The following is a 17,099-nucleotide window of genomic DNA, read 5'->3' as shown; positions in this document are numbered from 1 at the left end:
ACATGGTAGTCCATGCATCAGGAGTTCATTTGCTAGTGGCTAGAGGCCTTTGCATGCCATTCTCTCTCTCTAATAAATAAAAACTTAAACCAAGCCAGGCGTGGTGGTGTATGCCTTTAACCCCAGCACTCGGGAGGCTGAGGTAGGAGGATTATTGCTGTGAGTTCGAGACCACCCTGAGACTACATAGTGAATTCCACATCAGCCTGGGCTAGAGTGAGATCCTACCTCCAAAAAAAAAAAAAAAAGAGAGAGAGAGCATTTAAGTAAAGACACTTTATTTACAGATAATACAAAATAAACCACAGGACAAACTACTGTGCAGGACAGGGAGGGAATGGCCCCCACAATAACCACCCTCTCCATTAACTTATATAAAAAAATTAAAAAGACCCTGGAGGTTGGGGGCTGGGCTGGAAGCACCTTTGCTGATTGGGGGTTGGGCCACCTTGTTCCAGGGCACAGTGGACCCTGGCTCTCTCCTTTCTGAGTCCCAGTCTTGACAAGCAAGGGACACTGTTACAAGGACAACTGGTGGCCGCAGAGAGGCTCCCCAGCCTAAAGACCCTGACTTCGGACAGAAGAGTTGAGACAAGTGGGTGGGTAAGTGACTTTGGGGGGCGGGTGGGTATTATTGCAGTGCTCCAGCCAACTTCCTCCTGGCCATGGACGTAGTAGGTTGACACTGGGTTTTGGGGAGCAGCCGTGTCAGGGCAGGAGTACGCAGTCTTCAAAGCGATGACGTCGTTGAGTCCACCACCTCGCGGCCGTTGCAAACGGTGGGAACAAACTGGGAGCCAGACCCTAGGGCAAGGGAGCCGGAAGTTGAGACCGATCCGTGCCCAGGCAGAAAGCCCAGCAGAAAATGGGGCTGTAGAAGGATGTTTCTCACAGCACCTCCCTCTTATACCCGGGGTTATATCGAGGGCAACCCCCCTCTCCCAGACAGTGATTCTCAGCAACCTGAGAAGCTGAGCCCCATGCCTGAGAAGCTGGTAGGAGAGGGAACCGTGGTGCGGAGGGGCACGGAGGATGCTGACCTTGAGCAAGGCTGGCGCTGGCCCTGGGGGCGGCACTGCCAAAGCGGCTGGTGGGTGCCCGGTGGCTCACCACATTCTTCTGCGGTTGGAAGAGGATGATGTGCAGCTTGGGCGCGAAGAGGCAGCCGAGCACCACAGACCCGCTGAGACTGACTGATACGCACATGGTGGTGGTCTGAACCTGTAGGGGGTTGTGGGTGTGTGTGAGCAGATACACATCAATGATGTCTAGCCCTCGGCTGGAGAGATAGCTTAGCAGTTAAGGCACTTGCCGGCAAAGCCAAAGGTCCCCGGTTCAATTCCCCAGTACCCACACACATAAACTAGATGCACAAGGTGACGCATGTGTCTGGAGTTCATTTGCAGTGGCTGGAGGCCCTGGCGCACTCATTCTCTGTCTGTCTCTCTCCTCTATCTCTCTCTCAAATAAATAAATAAGTACAAAATTTTTTTAAGGCAAGCCCAGCAGACTGGCCTTTTTTTTTTTTTTTTTTTTTTTTTTTTTTGCGTGGGAGAGCAAGAGTGAGTGAGAGAGTGAGAGAGAGAGAGAGAACTGATGAGCCAGGGCCTCCAACCACTGCAATCGAACTCCAGACACATGTGTGTCCCCCTGTGTGCATGTGTCACCTTGCACACTTGTGTCACTGTGTGTCTGGCTTACAGTGGTACATGGAGAGTCAAACATGAGTCCTTAGCCTTCACAGGCAAGCACCTTAACCATTAAGCCATCTCTCCAGCCCTAGAATACTTAAAAAAAAAAAAAAAGATGTCTAGTGTCGGACATGGTGGCGCACGCCTTTAATCCTAGTACTCGGGAGGCAGAGGTAGGAGGACCTGCCATGAGTTCGAGGCCACCCTGAGACTCCATAGTGAATAGTGACCTGGAGGTCGGTCTGAGTTACAGTGAGACCCTACCTCGAAAAACAAAAACAACAACAAAAAAAATGCCTAGGCCTGGGCTGGAGAGATGGCTTAGCAGTTAAGCGCTTGCCTGTGAAGCCTGAGGACACCGGTTTGAGGCTCGATTCCCCAATACGCACTTTAGCCAGATGCACAAGGGGGCGCACGCGTCTGGAGTTCATTTGCAGTGGCTGGAGGCCCTGGCGCACCCATTCTCTCAATCCCTCTCTCTATCTGCCTTTCTCTCTGTGTCTGTCACTCTCAAATAAATAAAAAATGAACAAAAAAATTGTTAAAAATGCCTAGGCCTAACCCCAGGACCCCTTACCCAAGGCAGGGCAGAGGGAGGGCAAAGAGGATAAGCATCTGCTGAGCCTTGGTCCACCTGTCAAGCTCCAAAGAAGATGGACACATCCCAGGGTCATCCTCAGTTGACCATTCCCCAAGGGACACCAGAAATTCCAGCTGGGGTGTGAATATGTAGGGGTGCACGCCTGCATCGGGATACGGGCATGTGTGCACACATGTGCCAGCATAGAGTGCATGCCTACCGGTATGAATCGCACTTGTAGGTATGCACAGGTGTGTGCGTTCTAGGTGTGCCAGGGTGTGTGCGCACACTCGTGTATGCATGAGGGAACGTGTCTATAGGTCTCCCTGTATGTGGGTATGTGCGCCTGTGTAGAACTGTGTGTACGCGTGGCTGGCTACTGCGTATCCCTGGTGAGTCTGCAGCTGCCTGTGATTGGCATGCTAATGCAAATTGCATGCAAACGCGGGCTGAGTCAGAGCGGGATCCCTCCCCGGCCCTGGCCTCCACTGCCCAAGCAGGTGCCCAAGCAGGTGCAAGCCAAACCCCACCATCCCCAGCCCCCAGCCACAAGCAGCTGGACTTCTGTCCTGGCAAAGAACCCGTGCTAGGGCTTGTGCCACAATCTCCCTGCTTCTTTGCTCGAGACTGTCTGCTTGGACTCTGTTCTTTACTTGCAAGCTTTGTGAGCTCGGGCAGGGGACTGACTCGCCCTGGATCTCTACCACCTCAGGGAGACACGAAAGCTGTGGCGCTTGCTGCAGCGTGGTGAGGACCCGGCCACACGATCCCTGTGTCATTCAGAACTCAACTCTCCTGTCACCTCCTCGGACAGGCCATTCTGTTCTGGTGGCCATTGCTTGTTGGAGCCGAGGGCACCCCGTGAGACATTCAGTGCCAGTTGGAACCATCTGCTTGGGGGCCACCACCTAGAGTGGCTTCACTGGTTTTAATCTTCCTCAACCCTCACGCTGCTTCACGCCTCTGTACCCTGCGCCTTCCTTCTATTTGTCAACCTGCCTCTCTCTACTGAGCCTTCAGTGGGGCAAGGTAGAGCCCACACGCACTGGGACGTGTTTCTGCACCCAAATTTATCCCAGGTTAGAGGAGGACCTCACTCTCTCTCTCTTTCTCTCATTCCTATCCCCTTGGCCATTTCTCAGCTATCCAATCTTTCCTTGGGGAGCCCATTGAACCACTCGGAGCTTGACAGCTTTTCAATAGATAAAAACGAGATATCACAGCCTGGAGAGACGGCTTAGCGGTTAAGCGCTTGCCTGTGAAGCCTAAGGAGCCTGGTTTGAGGCTCGATTCCCCAAGACCCACGTTAGCCAGATGCACAAGGGGGCGCATGCGTCTGGAGTTCGTTTGCAGTGGCTGGAGGCCCTGGTGCACCCATTCTCTCTTTCTCTCTCTCTCTCTCTCTCGCCCTCTTTCTCTCTCTGTCACTCTCAAATAAATAAATAAACAAAACAAAACAAAAAAAAAAGATATCAGGAAAAACAGAGGTCCCACCCATCCCACTTTGACAACAGAGAGCTCACCCGATAGTCACTGGAGGTGACGTAGAAGATGGGAAGGAATGCCAGCCAGATGATGCAGGTTGTGTACATGGTGAAGCCAATGAACTTGGCCTCGTTGAAGTTCTCGGGGCACTTGCGGGTCTTGAAGGCATAGAGCGTGCAGAGGGCGATGAGGAGCACGTTGTAGGCCAGCGAGCCCAGCATGCTTGCGTCGCGGTGGTTGCAACGCAGTGTCACCACTTCCCGCCGTTCGGGGGCTGTCTCCTTGCCCGTGCCCGGTGCCTCCACCACCAGCCAGGCCGTCACAATGAGCAGCTGGCCCGAGATGAGCGCCAGGCAGATGGCCACCTGTGAGGCGGGACTGATGAAGCGTGGTCGCTGGGCGCCCTCCCGGGCCCCCCCGAAGATGCGCGCGATGCGGTTGGTCTTGGTGAGGAGGGCGGAGTAGCAGACGGAGAAGGCGGTGCCCAAACCAAGGCGCCGTAGGGTGCACACGGCCGTGGACGGCTTGGCGATGAAGACGAAGGTCATGCAGTAGCAGAGGAAGACCCCTCCCAGGAGGATATAGCAGAGCTCTCGACCAGAGGCCTTGACCACAGGTGTGGCGTTGTGGCGCACAAAGACGCCTAGCACAAAGAGGGTGGCCAGAGCGCCTAGGCAGGCGATGGTGACAGGTCCCACTGCCCAGGCGTCGCCCCAGCGGATGTACTCCTGGGGTAACTCAAAGCAGCCCGTCAGGCTGGCATTGGGCCAGTAGCCCAGGCCGCAGTCGGCGCAGGTGAACTCGTCCAGGCGGTACTCGTAGGGCTGGCACGGGATGCAGAGCCAGCAACACACCTCGCCAGGCTGGACGCTCTTCACTTCGTTCTGCAGGCAGGGCTCACTGCAGCGGGAGGTGGGGAGGGCGCCGGCTGAGGGGGAGGCCCACGGGATGAGGCTGGTGTCCAGGGTCAGCCCTTCGGCCCAGTAGCCCACCTTCTGGTAGCGATAGTGCCCGCTGCCTGCGCGCAGATAGGTGAAGATGTTGTAACGTCCGATGCCATCACCAAAGCGATCGAAGCGGACCTCGTTGTGGGTCTCAGCGGGGCGGAAGGGGGCTGGGATTGGGGAAGGGAAGGGAGAAAGGATTGGTCTGGCTTGTTGTCTGATGCGACCTCAACCTTCACCCTCAGACGTTCGTTACTCAAACGCAAGCTAAGGTCACTGCTAGCTCTTCGCATCTTGAACGCCAAAGCCCTTCTGAGATCACAGCTATTTTACTAAAAGAAAGTTAGTAACAGGGGCTGGAGAAATGGCTTAGCGGCTAAGGTGCCTGACTGCAAAGCCTAAGAACTCAAGTTCGAATCTTCAGGTCCCAAATAGCCAGATACACAGCGACTCAAAGCACGAGAGGCCCTGGCATACCCATTTTCTCTCCACCGCCCCCACCCCCCGTCTGTCTCTCTCAAAAATAAATAATAATAGCCAGGCACGGTGGTACATGCCTTTAATCCCAGCTTTGGGGGGGGGGGGCAGAGGTAGGAGGATCACTGCAAGTTCGAGGCCACCCTGTGATTACATAGTGAATTTCAGGTCAGCATGAGACCTTACCTCAAAAAAAAAAAAGAAAAAAAAAAAAACAGCAATAAGTAAATAAATAAATAAATTCTGGATGGAGGGATTGCTTAGTGGTTAAGGCAACTGGTTGCCTACAAAGCCAAAGAACTCCAGCTTGATTCCCCAGGACTCAGGTAAGCCAGATGCACAAGGTGGTACATGTGTCTGGAGTATGTTTGCAGTAGCTGGAGGCCCTGGCGTACCCATTCTCTCTATCTGCCCCTCCGTCTCTCTCTCTCAAATAACTAAATTAGAAAAATAAAATTAGACTGGGCATGATGTTACATGCCTTTAGTCCCAGCACTTGAGAAGGCAGAGGTAGGAGGATCATCATGAATTCTGGGCCACCCTGAGACTACGTTGTGAATTCCAGGTCAGCCTGGGCTGGAGCGAGACCCTACCTTGAAAAACAAAATTTAATTAATTAATTAATTAAAAAACAAAAATTAAAAAAAAATGAAACTACCCCCTGTTCCAGTCCCTGTCAGTCCTAACACTGGTGCCATTGCACACTGAATCCCAACGTTGGCAGCCACCTGCCCCCACTGCTTTCCGCAGAACTGCCACTGCCACTCTCCATCCATTATCAACTTCCCATTGCGCAGCCAGGCTCAGGAGCCAGGCCTACAAACCACCCATGCTCCCAGTGAGGAATCAGGGTCGAAGCAAGGAGACCACATGCTGAAGGCCCCGCGAGTGGATGGTACAGCCTGGATACAAACCCAGGTTCACCTGGCTCCCACTTCTCCCACAAGCCTCCAGGGTCTCAGCATTCAGCTCTGTCATAAGCGATACCCAAGCCCAGCAGGCTGAAGATGGCCTCTTTCTAATAGCTACTCGATCAGACGCCATACTCTAGCCCTAACCCTGACCCTGGGTTCTATTATACATGAATGCCAATCTTAGTGGAATTAGTGTAGGTTCCACAGTCAATCAATTTATCATCTGTCTATCTCATATAGATCACATATGTAACACACACATATGTATATACAGTGTTTTGTGAGTTTTTTTTTGCCACAAAGTCTCACTCTCTCACTCAGGCTAGCCTTAGAACTCACTATGTAGTCCAGGCTACTCTTGAAGTCATGGCAACCCTCCAGTCTTAGCATCCTGAGGGCTAGTATTACAGTGTGAATCACTGTGCCTTTCAAAAATACTCATCTTGTATGATGGAGAATAGAATTCCAAAGGGGAAAGTGGGGGGGGGGAAGGTATTACCATGGGATATTTTTTATAATCATGGAAAATGTTAATAAAAATTGAGAAAAAAATAAAATAGTCATCAAAAACAACAACCAGAAATACTCATCTTGGGCTGGAGGGATAGCTTAGCGGTTAAGGCGTTTGCCTGTGAAGCCAAAGGACCCAGGTTTGATTCCCCATGACCCATGAAAGCCAGATGCACAAGGTAGCACAGGCATCTGGTGTTCGTTTGCAGTGGCTGGAGGCCCTGGTATGCCCATTCTCTTTCTCTCTCTCCCTCTTTCTCTCTGTTAAATAAATAAATAAATAAGTTTTTAAAAACTCATCTTCTTTTAAAAATCCAATTAGGCCTGAAGTGGTAGTGTCCATACCTAACATGCATAGACTTATTTTCTTATTATTCCCCAGAAATACAGTACAACAACTATTTACTTTGTTCTAGGCATAAGTAATCTAGACATGATTTAAAGTATATAGGAAGACGAGAGGAGATTATTTTGGAAACCCTATGCAATTTTTTTTTTCCAAAGAAGGGTCTCACTCTACCCAGGCTGACCTGGAATTCATTATGTAGTCTGGGGCTGCCCTCAAACCCACAGTGATCCTCCTACCTCATATATATGGTATTTATTGCAAGCAGAGAGAGAGAGAAAAAGAATGGGTGCACTAGGGTCTCCTGTCATTACAAAGAAACTCCAGCCAGGTGTGGTGGTGCTTGCCTTTAATCCCAGCACTCAGGAGGCAGAGGTAAGAGTATCACCAGGAGTTCAAGACCACCCTGAGACTACATAGTGAACTGCAGGTCAGCCTGAGCTAGAGTGAAACCCTACCTTGGAAAAAAAAAAGAAAGAAAGAAACTCCAGATGTATGCACCACTTTGTGCATCTGGCTTTATATGAGTACTGGAGATTCAAACCCAGGCCACCAAGCTTTGTAAGCAAGCACCCTATTCTTTTTTCTTTTTTTTTTATTTGTTGTTGTTTTTTCGAGGTAGGGTCTCACTTCAGCCCAGGCTAACTTGAAATTCACTCAGTAGTTTCAGGGTGACCTAGAACTCAGTGCCGTCCTCCTACCTCTGCCTCCCAATTGCTGGGATTAAAGGCATGCACTACCACACCTGACCCTCTTTTTTTTTTTTTAATTTAACGGGCACTTTAACTTTGGATTTGAGGACACTTCGGGTAGAAAAATCAAAGATTAAGTTGAATGTGGTGGTGCATGCCTATAATGCCAGCACTTGGAAGGCTGAGGCAGGAGCATCACCGTGAGTTTGAAGCCAGCCTGGGCTACACAGCGAGGTTGAGGCAAAGCTGAGTTACATAGTATGAGCTTATGTCAAAAACACCAAAAAGAAAAAAAAAAATCAAGATTAAGAGTAGAAGTTTCTCCTGAATAGAGTATCATTCTGGTGCTGACCCTCAACCCATCCTGATTTAGGTTTCACTGCTGTCTCAGAACGGACTTGGGAACACCTGTTCTCCATTCTGGCAAGACAGAGAGCCAGGAGTTAGAGGATAAAGTCCATGCAAGACGCAGGGAACCTAAATACCAGGTCCTGGCAAAAGGTGTGGTGTCTGGAAGGTTCTCAGAAAGTGGATCCTCTGGGCTGGAGAGGTTGCCTAGTGGTTAGGACGCTTGCCTGTGAAGCCTGAGCACCTAGGTTCGATTCTCCAGTACCTATATAAGCCAGATGTACAAGGTGGCACATGTGTCTGAAGTCTGTTTGCAGTGGCTAGAGGCCTTGGTGTACCTGTTTGCACACCCACCATTCTCTATCTGCCTCTTTCTCTCTCTCTCTCTCTCTCAAATAAATAAATATTATAAAAATGAAAGAGGTTTGAAGAGATGGCTTAGCAGTTAAGGTGCTTGCCTGCAAAGCCCAAGGTCCCATATTCTACTCTCCAGATCCCACATAAGGCAGACGCAAAGATGAGGCAAGAGCAAGGTCGCACATGCTCACTAGGTGGCGCAAGCATCTGGCCTTCGATAGCGGAGGCTGAGGCCCTGGCGTGCCAATTCTCTCTCTCCTTTTTTCCCTTCCTGTCTAAAATACAATAAACAAATAAACAAACAAATACACTTTAAAAAACAGATATTAGAACCTCTTCCCTAGCTCCAGCTGGAGACCTCCCTTCCTAGCTGTCATTGCCCTGGCTTGTGATACCATCTCTGGCCGGTTCCTTTCCTTGTGCAACACCCTATTTTCAGTTTAACCAAGTACGACAAACTTGGAGGTCAGCAGGCCAATAGACACTGGCCAGCACTATTACCATCGAACTTGACGTTGAGCACGAAGTCCTTGTAGAGGCGACGCCCATTGACGGGTCTCATGGCATCGCAGAGGCGGGTGGTGTTGGGGCAGAGGGCACGGTGCATATTGTGCAGCGCATGGGCCATGGCATACACCGCATTGACCACGAACATGATCTTGGACTCCTGTTCAAAAGGCACTGCCCGCAGAGAGTGTGCCGCGCAGTCTCGCTGCCGGAAGCTGCAACGGAACCTCTGTTCCCAGAACTCACGGAACCAGGGGTTACGGCTGTTGTTCCAGGGGTCCAGACCCCGGAAGTAGGAGGCAAAGTCACTGATGGGGTAGGATGCCAGCTCGATGGTGATGGCACCCTCCGCGGCCCCCTCACTGCCTGCCACCACGCTCTCCAGGGCCCCCCAGCCATCGCTGGCCACCCAGGTGAAGCTGGCATTGAGACGCTGGGTGGCTGCGAGCAGCTCACGGGCATCCTCGGAGCGGGTGAACAGGACAGCCACCCGGGCACTGGGCTTCTGCAGCAGGGCTCGCACCACGCCCTCGAAGGCTGCTCTGCTCATGGCACGGCCCACCTTCTCGGAGGTGGCCACGCAGATGTTGCGGGCACGGGCCTCTAACTCAAAGGCCTCGATACCCGTCTCGCCGTAGTCACCCTCGGATGCCACGGTGGACACGTAGGTCCAGTTGAAGAAACGGAGTATCTCAGCCATGGCTTTGGCTTGATAGAAGTCTGGGGGCACCGTGCGGGCAAAGTAGTCATAGCGGGACTTGTCACTTAGCTTGGCACTGGTGGAGGCATAGCTGATCTGTGGGATCTGAAAGAGCCGCAGGAGGTTGGCCACCTGGGACAAAAGTGGAGAGCGCAAATGTCAGAGAGCCTAGCCAACAAATACTACAGGTGGGTGCAATCTCCCACACCACCCCATGGAACCTTGGGCTCCAGGGTCGGCAAGAGCAGTTCTAGGGATTTTCCTGTCTCGGAAGCCTGAGGCCGAGCTCAATGAGTCTACTGCCTTGGAGCTGGGGGGGTTTCTACTCTTCCCCAAGGTCTGAGACACAGAAGACCCAGGGCTGAGGCGGAGTGATCACGAGTCTCACCTGAACCAGACTCAGAGCAGGAAAACCAAGGCAGGCCTAGGGTGGAGAGAGGTCGCACCTGGCTTTACTGGGAGCACAGGACTAGATTGGATTCCCAAGACCACAAGCTCTCTCTCTCCCTCTCTCATTGTTTGGCAGCGGGTAAACCCTTCCCCAGTGTCAATCCTCATGGAATGTTGGAGAAAGGCTGCCCTAGGAAGAAAGACCCAGATCCAAGGGTCTCATAGGCCTGGCAGCGAGGTTTGTTCCCCACTAGATGCCTGAACCTGAAGTAGACAAGGTTCTCTGATGTACCAGCTGACACCCTGTTCCCCATGGTTGGGTGTCTGGGGCCACAGGAGGTCGGGGGGGGAGGGGAGCAGCCAAGGACTTGGTAGATAGTAGGTAAGTGAAAGAAGCACAGGGTTTTAAAAAACCAAGTCCCTGTAACCAAAATATAGGCTCTTGAGCCGGGCATGGTGGCACATGCCTTTAATCTCAGCATTTGGGAGGCAGAGGTAGGCGGATCATTGTGAAAAAAAAAGAAAGAAATATATATATAAAATCTCACTTAACCTAGGGCTTAGATGTCCCCTCCCACATTTGTTCCCTCTGTAACCCTGGATTTACAAGAAGAAATCTTCCTGGGCTGGACAGATGGCTCAGCAGTAAAGGTACTTGCCTGCAAAGCCTAATGGCCCAGGTTCAATTCCCCAGTACCTACAAAAAGCCAGATGCACCAAGTGATCTATGTATCTAAATTTTGTTTGCAGTATCTGGTGGCCCTAGTGTCTCTCTCTCTCTCGCTCACACTCTCTCTCTCTGCTTGCAAATAAATTAAAAAATCTTCCTGAGCCCCTGGTTCCCACCTTTGTCTTACAAGCTGCTGAGCAAATAAAAAAATAATTACAAGCTAGGTATGGTGGCACACATCTTTAATCCCAGCACTCAAGAGGCAGAGGTAGGAGGAGTGTCATGAGTTCAAGGCCACCCTGAGTATGTAGTGAATTTCAGGTCAGCCTGGGCTACAGCAAGACCGTACCTCAAAAAAAAAAAAAAAAAAAAAAAAAAAGAAAGAAAGAAAGGAAAGGAAAGGAAAATAATAATGCAAGAGACTACAGTGTCTGGCCTATGGAAGATGAAAAAAGATTTGGTCTCTTAAGAGAGACAGGAATGGGCTAGAGAGATTGCTTAGCCATTAAGTACTTGCTGGTGAAGCCTAAGGATCCTGGTTCGAGGCTCGATTTTCCAGTACTCACATAAGCCAGATGCACAAGGTGGTACATGCATCTGGAGTTCATTTGTAGTGGCTGGAGGCTCCCATTCTCTCTTTCTGCCTCTTTCTTTCTCAAATAAATAAATAAATAAAAATAATATTTAAAAAGAGAGAGAAAGGAATAAGGAGAAATGATTAAAAGGCCGGCGTACTCCAAGGCTAAGGGCTGGGCCTCGTGGTGGCCAAGACAAGGTAAAAAAAGCAGCCTGATGCTGAGGGACCAGCCCTGCTATGGTAAGAGGCAGTTTGAGACAGAAGAAGGGCCCCTGGAGATACATGCATGGAGAGAGGAGGGGTGCTTAGGAAGGCATCAGCTGCTAGCAGACTTCCCACTCATCCCTGTATCAGTCAGGTTTTCAGATATGGGCAATAGCCTCAACCTGGCCAAGAGGCCTACCTAACCACCTCTACACAAGCATCCTGGATCCCTCTGAGGGAGCTGACATCCCTGCCAAGGTCCCCTAATAACCCTATAACCCTGATCCCACTTCTGCCCTTATCTCCCTGCAGCCTACACTTGGCACAGACAGGTGAGGGTCTTAGTGAGGGGGAGATTCTGTCAGGGAAGGGCCAAAGCAACCAGGTAGGCCCAGGGTGCCAGAGAGCCAAGTCAGCTGCTGGAACAAGCAATAGGGCACCCTCTGCTGACCACTTGTGGAAGAGCAGTTCTCCCTACTCCCTCAAAATCAGTACTCCCTGAAAACTCTAGGGGTACCTTCCCCATCTACTCTTCCCCCCTGCCCACCATAGTCTGTTTTCTTCTTCTTGGGTACTCGCCTTATTTCTCTGTCTGCTCCTGGCTTCTATCTGTCTACCCTTGTACAGTGTGGAAAACGATGACCTGACTGATTAGGCTCACAGCCCTGACTTCCTATCTCCTCTCTGCTACCACCTTGACTTGGCAATCTTCCTGGGCCTCAGTCTCCTCATCTGTGACATGGGTCAATAGTGGCAGCAACAAATACAGCCTTGCCTGTATCACTTGCCAGGCTCCCTAACCCGATTTGCATGTGTTCCCTTATTAAATTCCCTCTACAAAGCTAAATGTAGAAGAAGGGTTAGCAATCCTATTTTATAAAGAGGAAACAGACGCAGGAAAAAAAAATAATAACCGACATGCAAATACAGACATGCAAATGACACCTGGGGAGAGCCAAGATTCAACCCTGGAAGCTGACCCCAAAAGCTGCCTGGGAAGCCTTTCAGGTTGTTTAGCATCAGGTGTGTGTATGTGTTTCTTCTCGTCACCCCCACCACCACCACCAGTACCGCTAAGGAGTTTCTCTTATACAATCTCTAGAAATCGACTCCACTATATGACAGAGGAGCTTTCCTGGTCTTCTGTAAGAAGTTTCCAAGAGGAAGCTGCTGGAGCTCCCCCCCCCCCCCGGCTTCCAGTTCATCTCACCCGGGGAGCCCCCTGCTCAGCAAGAATTCTAGGCCACCACCTCCAACCTTCCATCCCAATTCCCATTTGGGTGGTCTCCACGTACCTGGATGGAGACGTCACTGTAGGAACCACCAATAACACCGGTGATGGCCGTGGGTGCGTCACCATGGGTGGCATAAGAGCCGTCAGGGCAGATGTGGCGTGAGCCATCAGCACCGCGACTGAGCGAGGCACGTACGAAGTCCAGTGCCTGCTCTAGGGCGTGTGTATCCTTGGAGCAGCTGTCGAGAATGTGTGCACCCAAGCGCACACCAGGCAGCAGGTGGGGGTCGCGGTTGATGCGGTCCAGTGCGAAAAGCATGGCCTCCAAGCGCTGGATACCACGGTGTTCATTGACAGGCCCACACTCCTCTGTGGGACCACCTTTCTGGTGCACTGGGAACAGCCCACCCAGCACCAGATCCCCTTCCAGGGTCAGCGCCTTCTTGGCCGGGCCCTCAGCCACAGCACCCCACAGCAGCAGCAGTGACAGTAGCCCAAGCAGCGATCCCATGGCCCCAGAGGGGATGGCTAGGTCCAGCAGACCTGGGTCTCCAGGGAATGAAGGTAGAAACAGCAGAGGCAAAGAGAGGAGACAAGGGCCGGGAAAAGACAGACAAGAAAAGAGATGAGAAGGGGCCCGGCTCCTGCAGAAAGACAGATAGATAGATAGACAGACAGAGAAAAGTGGAACTGGAGAACACCTGCCCCCTTTTATTTCCAGCTTCCCCTCTGACTCTGTCCCCTCCCCACGTCTTCTTCCCAAGTACTCGGGAGCCAATGCAAGGGTGATATCAGCAGGATGAGAAGCTCTGGGGCTGCCCTCATGAGCCTATCTCAGATTTGCTTTGCTCTGGGCTAGAGATGGGTTCTGTGCTCCTTCCAAACTCACCAGAGAGCAGGGAAATCAGGAGAGGAGACCCAGGCAGAGGGCAGGGGACTCTAAGCAATACCGAGCCCTGTGGAAACCAAAGACCCTAATACACACACCTCCTAGGACCCCCAAGGTCAGTACATTAGCAGTTGAGGTCACGTCAGAGTTACAAACTCAGGAGGTCCAGCCCCCATCCTAAGCCTTTGGATTTCCAGAGATAGAGCCACTGTTGTGTGAGGACCCAGCAGAAGGGAACAGCCTGCCCTGGACAGTCTCCAACCCCATGGAAACTGGAGCCCAGGTGAACCTCCAAGGTCCTAGCCTCTGGTTCTTAAAGAACCATTGCCTAGAATCTCCTGGGAATGGAACCCCTGGAGCCTTAGTGAGACAAGAAGGTAGAGGAGGTGGTTCCAGAGAAGGCACCATGTAGTCCAAGTCCTAAGTCAACAGAATAAGTAGATATGAACATATGTGGGGGTGTCACAGGTAGGGTGCTCTAAACTGCCGAGGGTGAGTTCTGGAGGCCCCGGATTCACCTAGGAAGATGTTTGAGACTTTGTGTCTATTTTTTCTTCGCTCCAACCCCAGCAAAGAAAGTCATTTACAATCTCCCCATCCTCAGGGCCTGCTCACCCTGGCCCTTCATCCATTCTCCACCCTTTCTCTTTAGCCCTGCATCCTATATCGTCTGTACCCCAGTTGCTTTCCCGAACATCCACCCTCCACAGGCTGGGAGAAGATACACATCCATCCTCAGAAGAGGAAAGGAAACTAAGGCTAAAGAGGACCCCCCGACACACACACACACACAACCCTGTGCTGGCCATAAAGACTGAGGCTTCTCACTGGGCTAGTCTCCTGCCCGTGCTGGGGCAGCGGGACTGGCAACCTGTGGGGACCCAAAAGCAGCAGCCGAACCAGGCAAACAGAAGACAGAAGCAGGCATGAAGACCTACACAGATGGGGCAGAGACCCAGATGAGGGCTAAGCGCAAGGGAGGCCCCTTGGAAGCTGAGGCAGGGGAAGGGGCAGAAGCCCAGAGCCAGCAGTAGCCAGGAGGCTAGGACCACAAAATCCGATAAAGGGGCAAAGGGGCCTGAGAGGCTGAGACAAAAGACGGAGGCACAGACAGAAAGAAGGACCAGAGGATGTTGGAGCAGGAGGAACGGGGGTGGGGGGGTGGGGGGGAGCACTATGCAGGACGTACGTTCTCTGGGGCAGAAAGGTGGGATGCCCGGGGACTGTCTTCCCGCTTCCCTGGAGCTCCCAGGAAGCGCTGTCTGGATGCCCTGGCCCAGGTGGTCCAAAACTCGAAGATCCACGGGGGCCCCAGGACGTGATGGGTCAGGGCCACAGAAATAAAATAAAATAAAATAAAATAAAATAAAGATGGGCAGTGGCCGCGGCCCCACAGGCTCACCCTACCTGGCGCGCCCAGCTCTGGCAACGGAGAGAATCGGAGTGGAGCAGGGGGCGCGGAGCTCCGGCTCGCTCGGGCTTGCTGGCTCGCTCTCTTGCAGGCTCTGCGCTCTCCGCACGCCCGCCCAGCCGCTTTCAATCGCGGCCCGCCCCGCCCCCCCGGCCCCGGCCCGCCCCCAAGCCCTCCTCCGTTCCTCTCCACTCCAGGTCTCCCCACCAACCCACTCTCAATTTGGCCTCCGCCTCCCTTTGGACTCCTCCGAGGCACCAAGCGCAGCACCTCCAGGCCGATTCCCTTCTCTTCGCAGGTCTGACGGGCCTGGAGCTGTCCGTCGCGTGGTGCTGAATTCCCGGGCACTGGGGTTCTGCGCTGGAGCAAGTGGCCCCTCCGCCCAGCACTCAAGTCAGGCTGCGTCCCAGACAGCGGTGGGAACAGGGTGTGGGGTACTGGGCTGGGAAGGTCGCTGAGCTTGCATAGTGAGTGCAGCGTTATGGGTTCCAGTGTGCTTAGAGTGGACGAGGTGGTCCTGGGGTCGTGAGCTGTCCCGGGGGGGGGGGGGAGGGGGAGGCGGGAAGGAGGCAGGTAAATGTGGAAGGTAAATGGAGTGCCTGTTGCGGCCAGTTTGCCCCTCGCATCCATTCTCTCCACCCAGTGACTGCTTCTCAGTCTACATACCAGGCTCCATATGAGAGCTAACGCCTGAGTCACTAAAAGGAAAAGACTGGGAGGGAGGGTCAGAGGATACAGGCTTCCCCCTCCTCTTTCTTCCTGCAGATGACCTTTAAATCTGCTGCCCCTCCCCCACTAATCCCTGCTCCCATTTATGGTAGAGATACCAACCCATGGGAGGAGAAGGCTTCAGGGCGAGGGTCAATCGCCAGGACCTGCTGGGACTGGGAAGGGTAGCAGGGGCTCAGGAAAGCCTCCAAGAACTGGCTGCTGCGTAGGAGGGAGCCGGAGCTTGGAGCCCAAGTGGAGGGAGGACAGCTCTGAGAAGATGCTCTTGACTCTTCCCTCCCACAGCAGGATGGGGAAGGACGCCCCTGGGTAGGGGGTGTTAGATAAGCTGTAGTGCCAGGATGCGCTGCAAAATTTGGGGAGGAGACCTGCAGCCAGATCTGACCCCAGAGCCTGTGCCTTCTGCCCCTGGCATCTACACATCCTACCAAGTGCTCAAGGGTACAACACCCCTGCCCATTCCCTCAGCATTGCACTCTCCTCCAACAGGTGTCAGTAGAAGGTCAGCTCAGATGATGTGATGAAATGCCAAACCTAGGCCCTCAAGCATCCCCCCCCCACCGACATGCATGTGTCATTTGGGGGTGGGGACACCATAACGATAGGCCTTTCCCTGGACACAGAAACCTGAGGGCCGCTGCTCTGTAGATCACCGCTTTTAAACACAACGCACACGTCAAACCCAAACAAACACAAGCCCGACTGTTAATGGGAAACAAGGTGGCAATGAGATGAGGGTTCAGAGCTGTCAGACAAAGTCTGGGGAGACAGACATGCTGTCTTCCAGTTCCAACCCTGCCACCGGCTGCTCTCACTCTCTGGCTGGCTCAGAGCTGCTGCTCCCTGGGGCAGGTGAGCGATGGCCCAAGCTCCTAGAGCAGAGGGCTTGACAGCAGGAGGGTGTTAGAGAAGCTACTCGGAAATCCCAGCCGAACTTCCAGCCCCTCACCCAGACAGCCTCACAGAAGACACAGGGCTTTGCGCGTAGATGTCGCACAAGAAACCCATCCCATGGCCTGCAGCAAGCAAGCAAGCTGCCCCAGTACACAGATGCACAGTGACGGCTCACAGAGATAAGGACACAGCCTCACAGACCTAAGTACACAGGTAGTCCATGCAGCTCCGATACAGAGCTGTATGTGTGGACAACACCCAAAAGTACATGTGATATTCCCACGTAGCCATTCAGAGACATGAGCCATGCCCACGCAGCTGTACACATGGGCATGGCCACACAGCCACAGAAGTACGTGCATATGGACACACAGCCACACAACAGCTGCCCAGACATGCCCCCAGACACAGTTGTCATCAAGGACACAAGTGTGCAGACCCATGGCTTTAATCACACACACACATGCCCAGAGATGCTTCCACCTAGCCTGCCTCACACATAAATATAAGCACACACAGTTAAAAGTATAGCAATGCACACATAGCCACG

General features: G+C 52.6%; 1 protein-coding gene across 5 annotated transcripts; it reads right to left on the bottom strand.

Moving 5' to 3' along the window:
- Positions 1-313: 313 nt before the first annotated feature.
- Positions 314-15,241, bottom strand: Grm2 (glutamate metabotropic receptor 2). Of its 5 annotated transcripts, none has more exons than XM_045136754.1 (6): positions 15,142-15,241; positions 12,688-13,175; positions 8,846-9,683; positions 3,795-4,870; positions 1,041-1,221; positions 314-804 (listed from the first exon to the last, which is right to left on the bottom strand). In XM_045136754.1, the coding sequence occupies exons 2-6, from the start codon at positions 13,135-13,137 to the stop codon at positions 731-733; spliced, it is 2,619 nt and encodes an 872-aa protein (XP_044992689.1). In that variant the 5' UTR covers positions 13,138-13,175; positions 15,142-15,241; the 3' UTR covers positions 314-730. The 5 variants fall into 5 exon arrangements, with proteins under 5 accessions (XP_044992689.1, XP_044992687.1, XP_004664353.2 ...); XM_045136752.1 differs by lacking the exon at positions 15,142-15,241 and adding an exon at positions 14,923-15,010; XM_004664296.2 differs by lacking the exon at positions 15,142-15,241 and adding an exon at positions 14,923-15,009 and having other exon boundaries at positions 12,688-13,270.
- Positions 15,242-17,099: the final 1,858 nt, after the last annotated feature.

The sequence above is a fragment of the Jaculus jaculus genome, chromosome 17, assembly GCF_020740685.1.
Source record: "Jaculus jaculus isolate mJacJac1 chromosome 17, mJacJac1.mat.Y.cur, whole genome shotgun sequence".
NCBI lineage: Eukaryota > Metazoa > Chordata > Mammalia > Rodentia > Dipodidae > Jaculus > Jaculus jaculus.
This window is presented reverse-complemented; position numbering and strand designations above follow the sequence as displayed.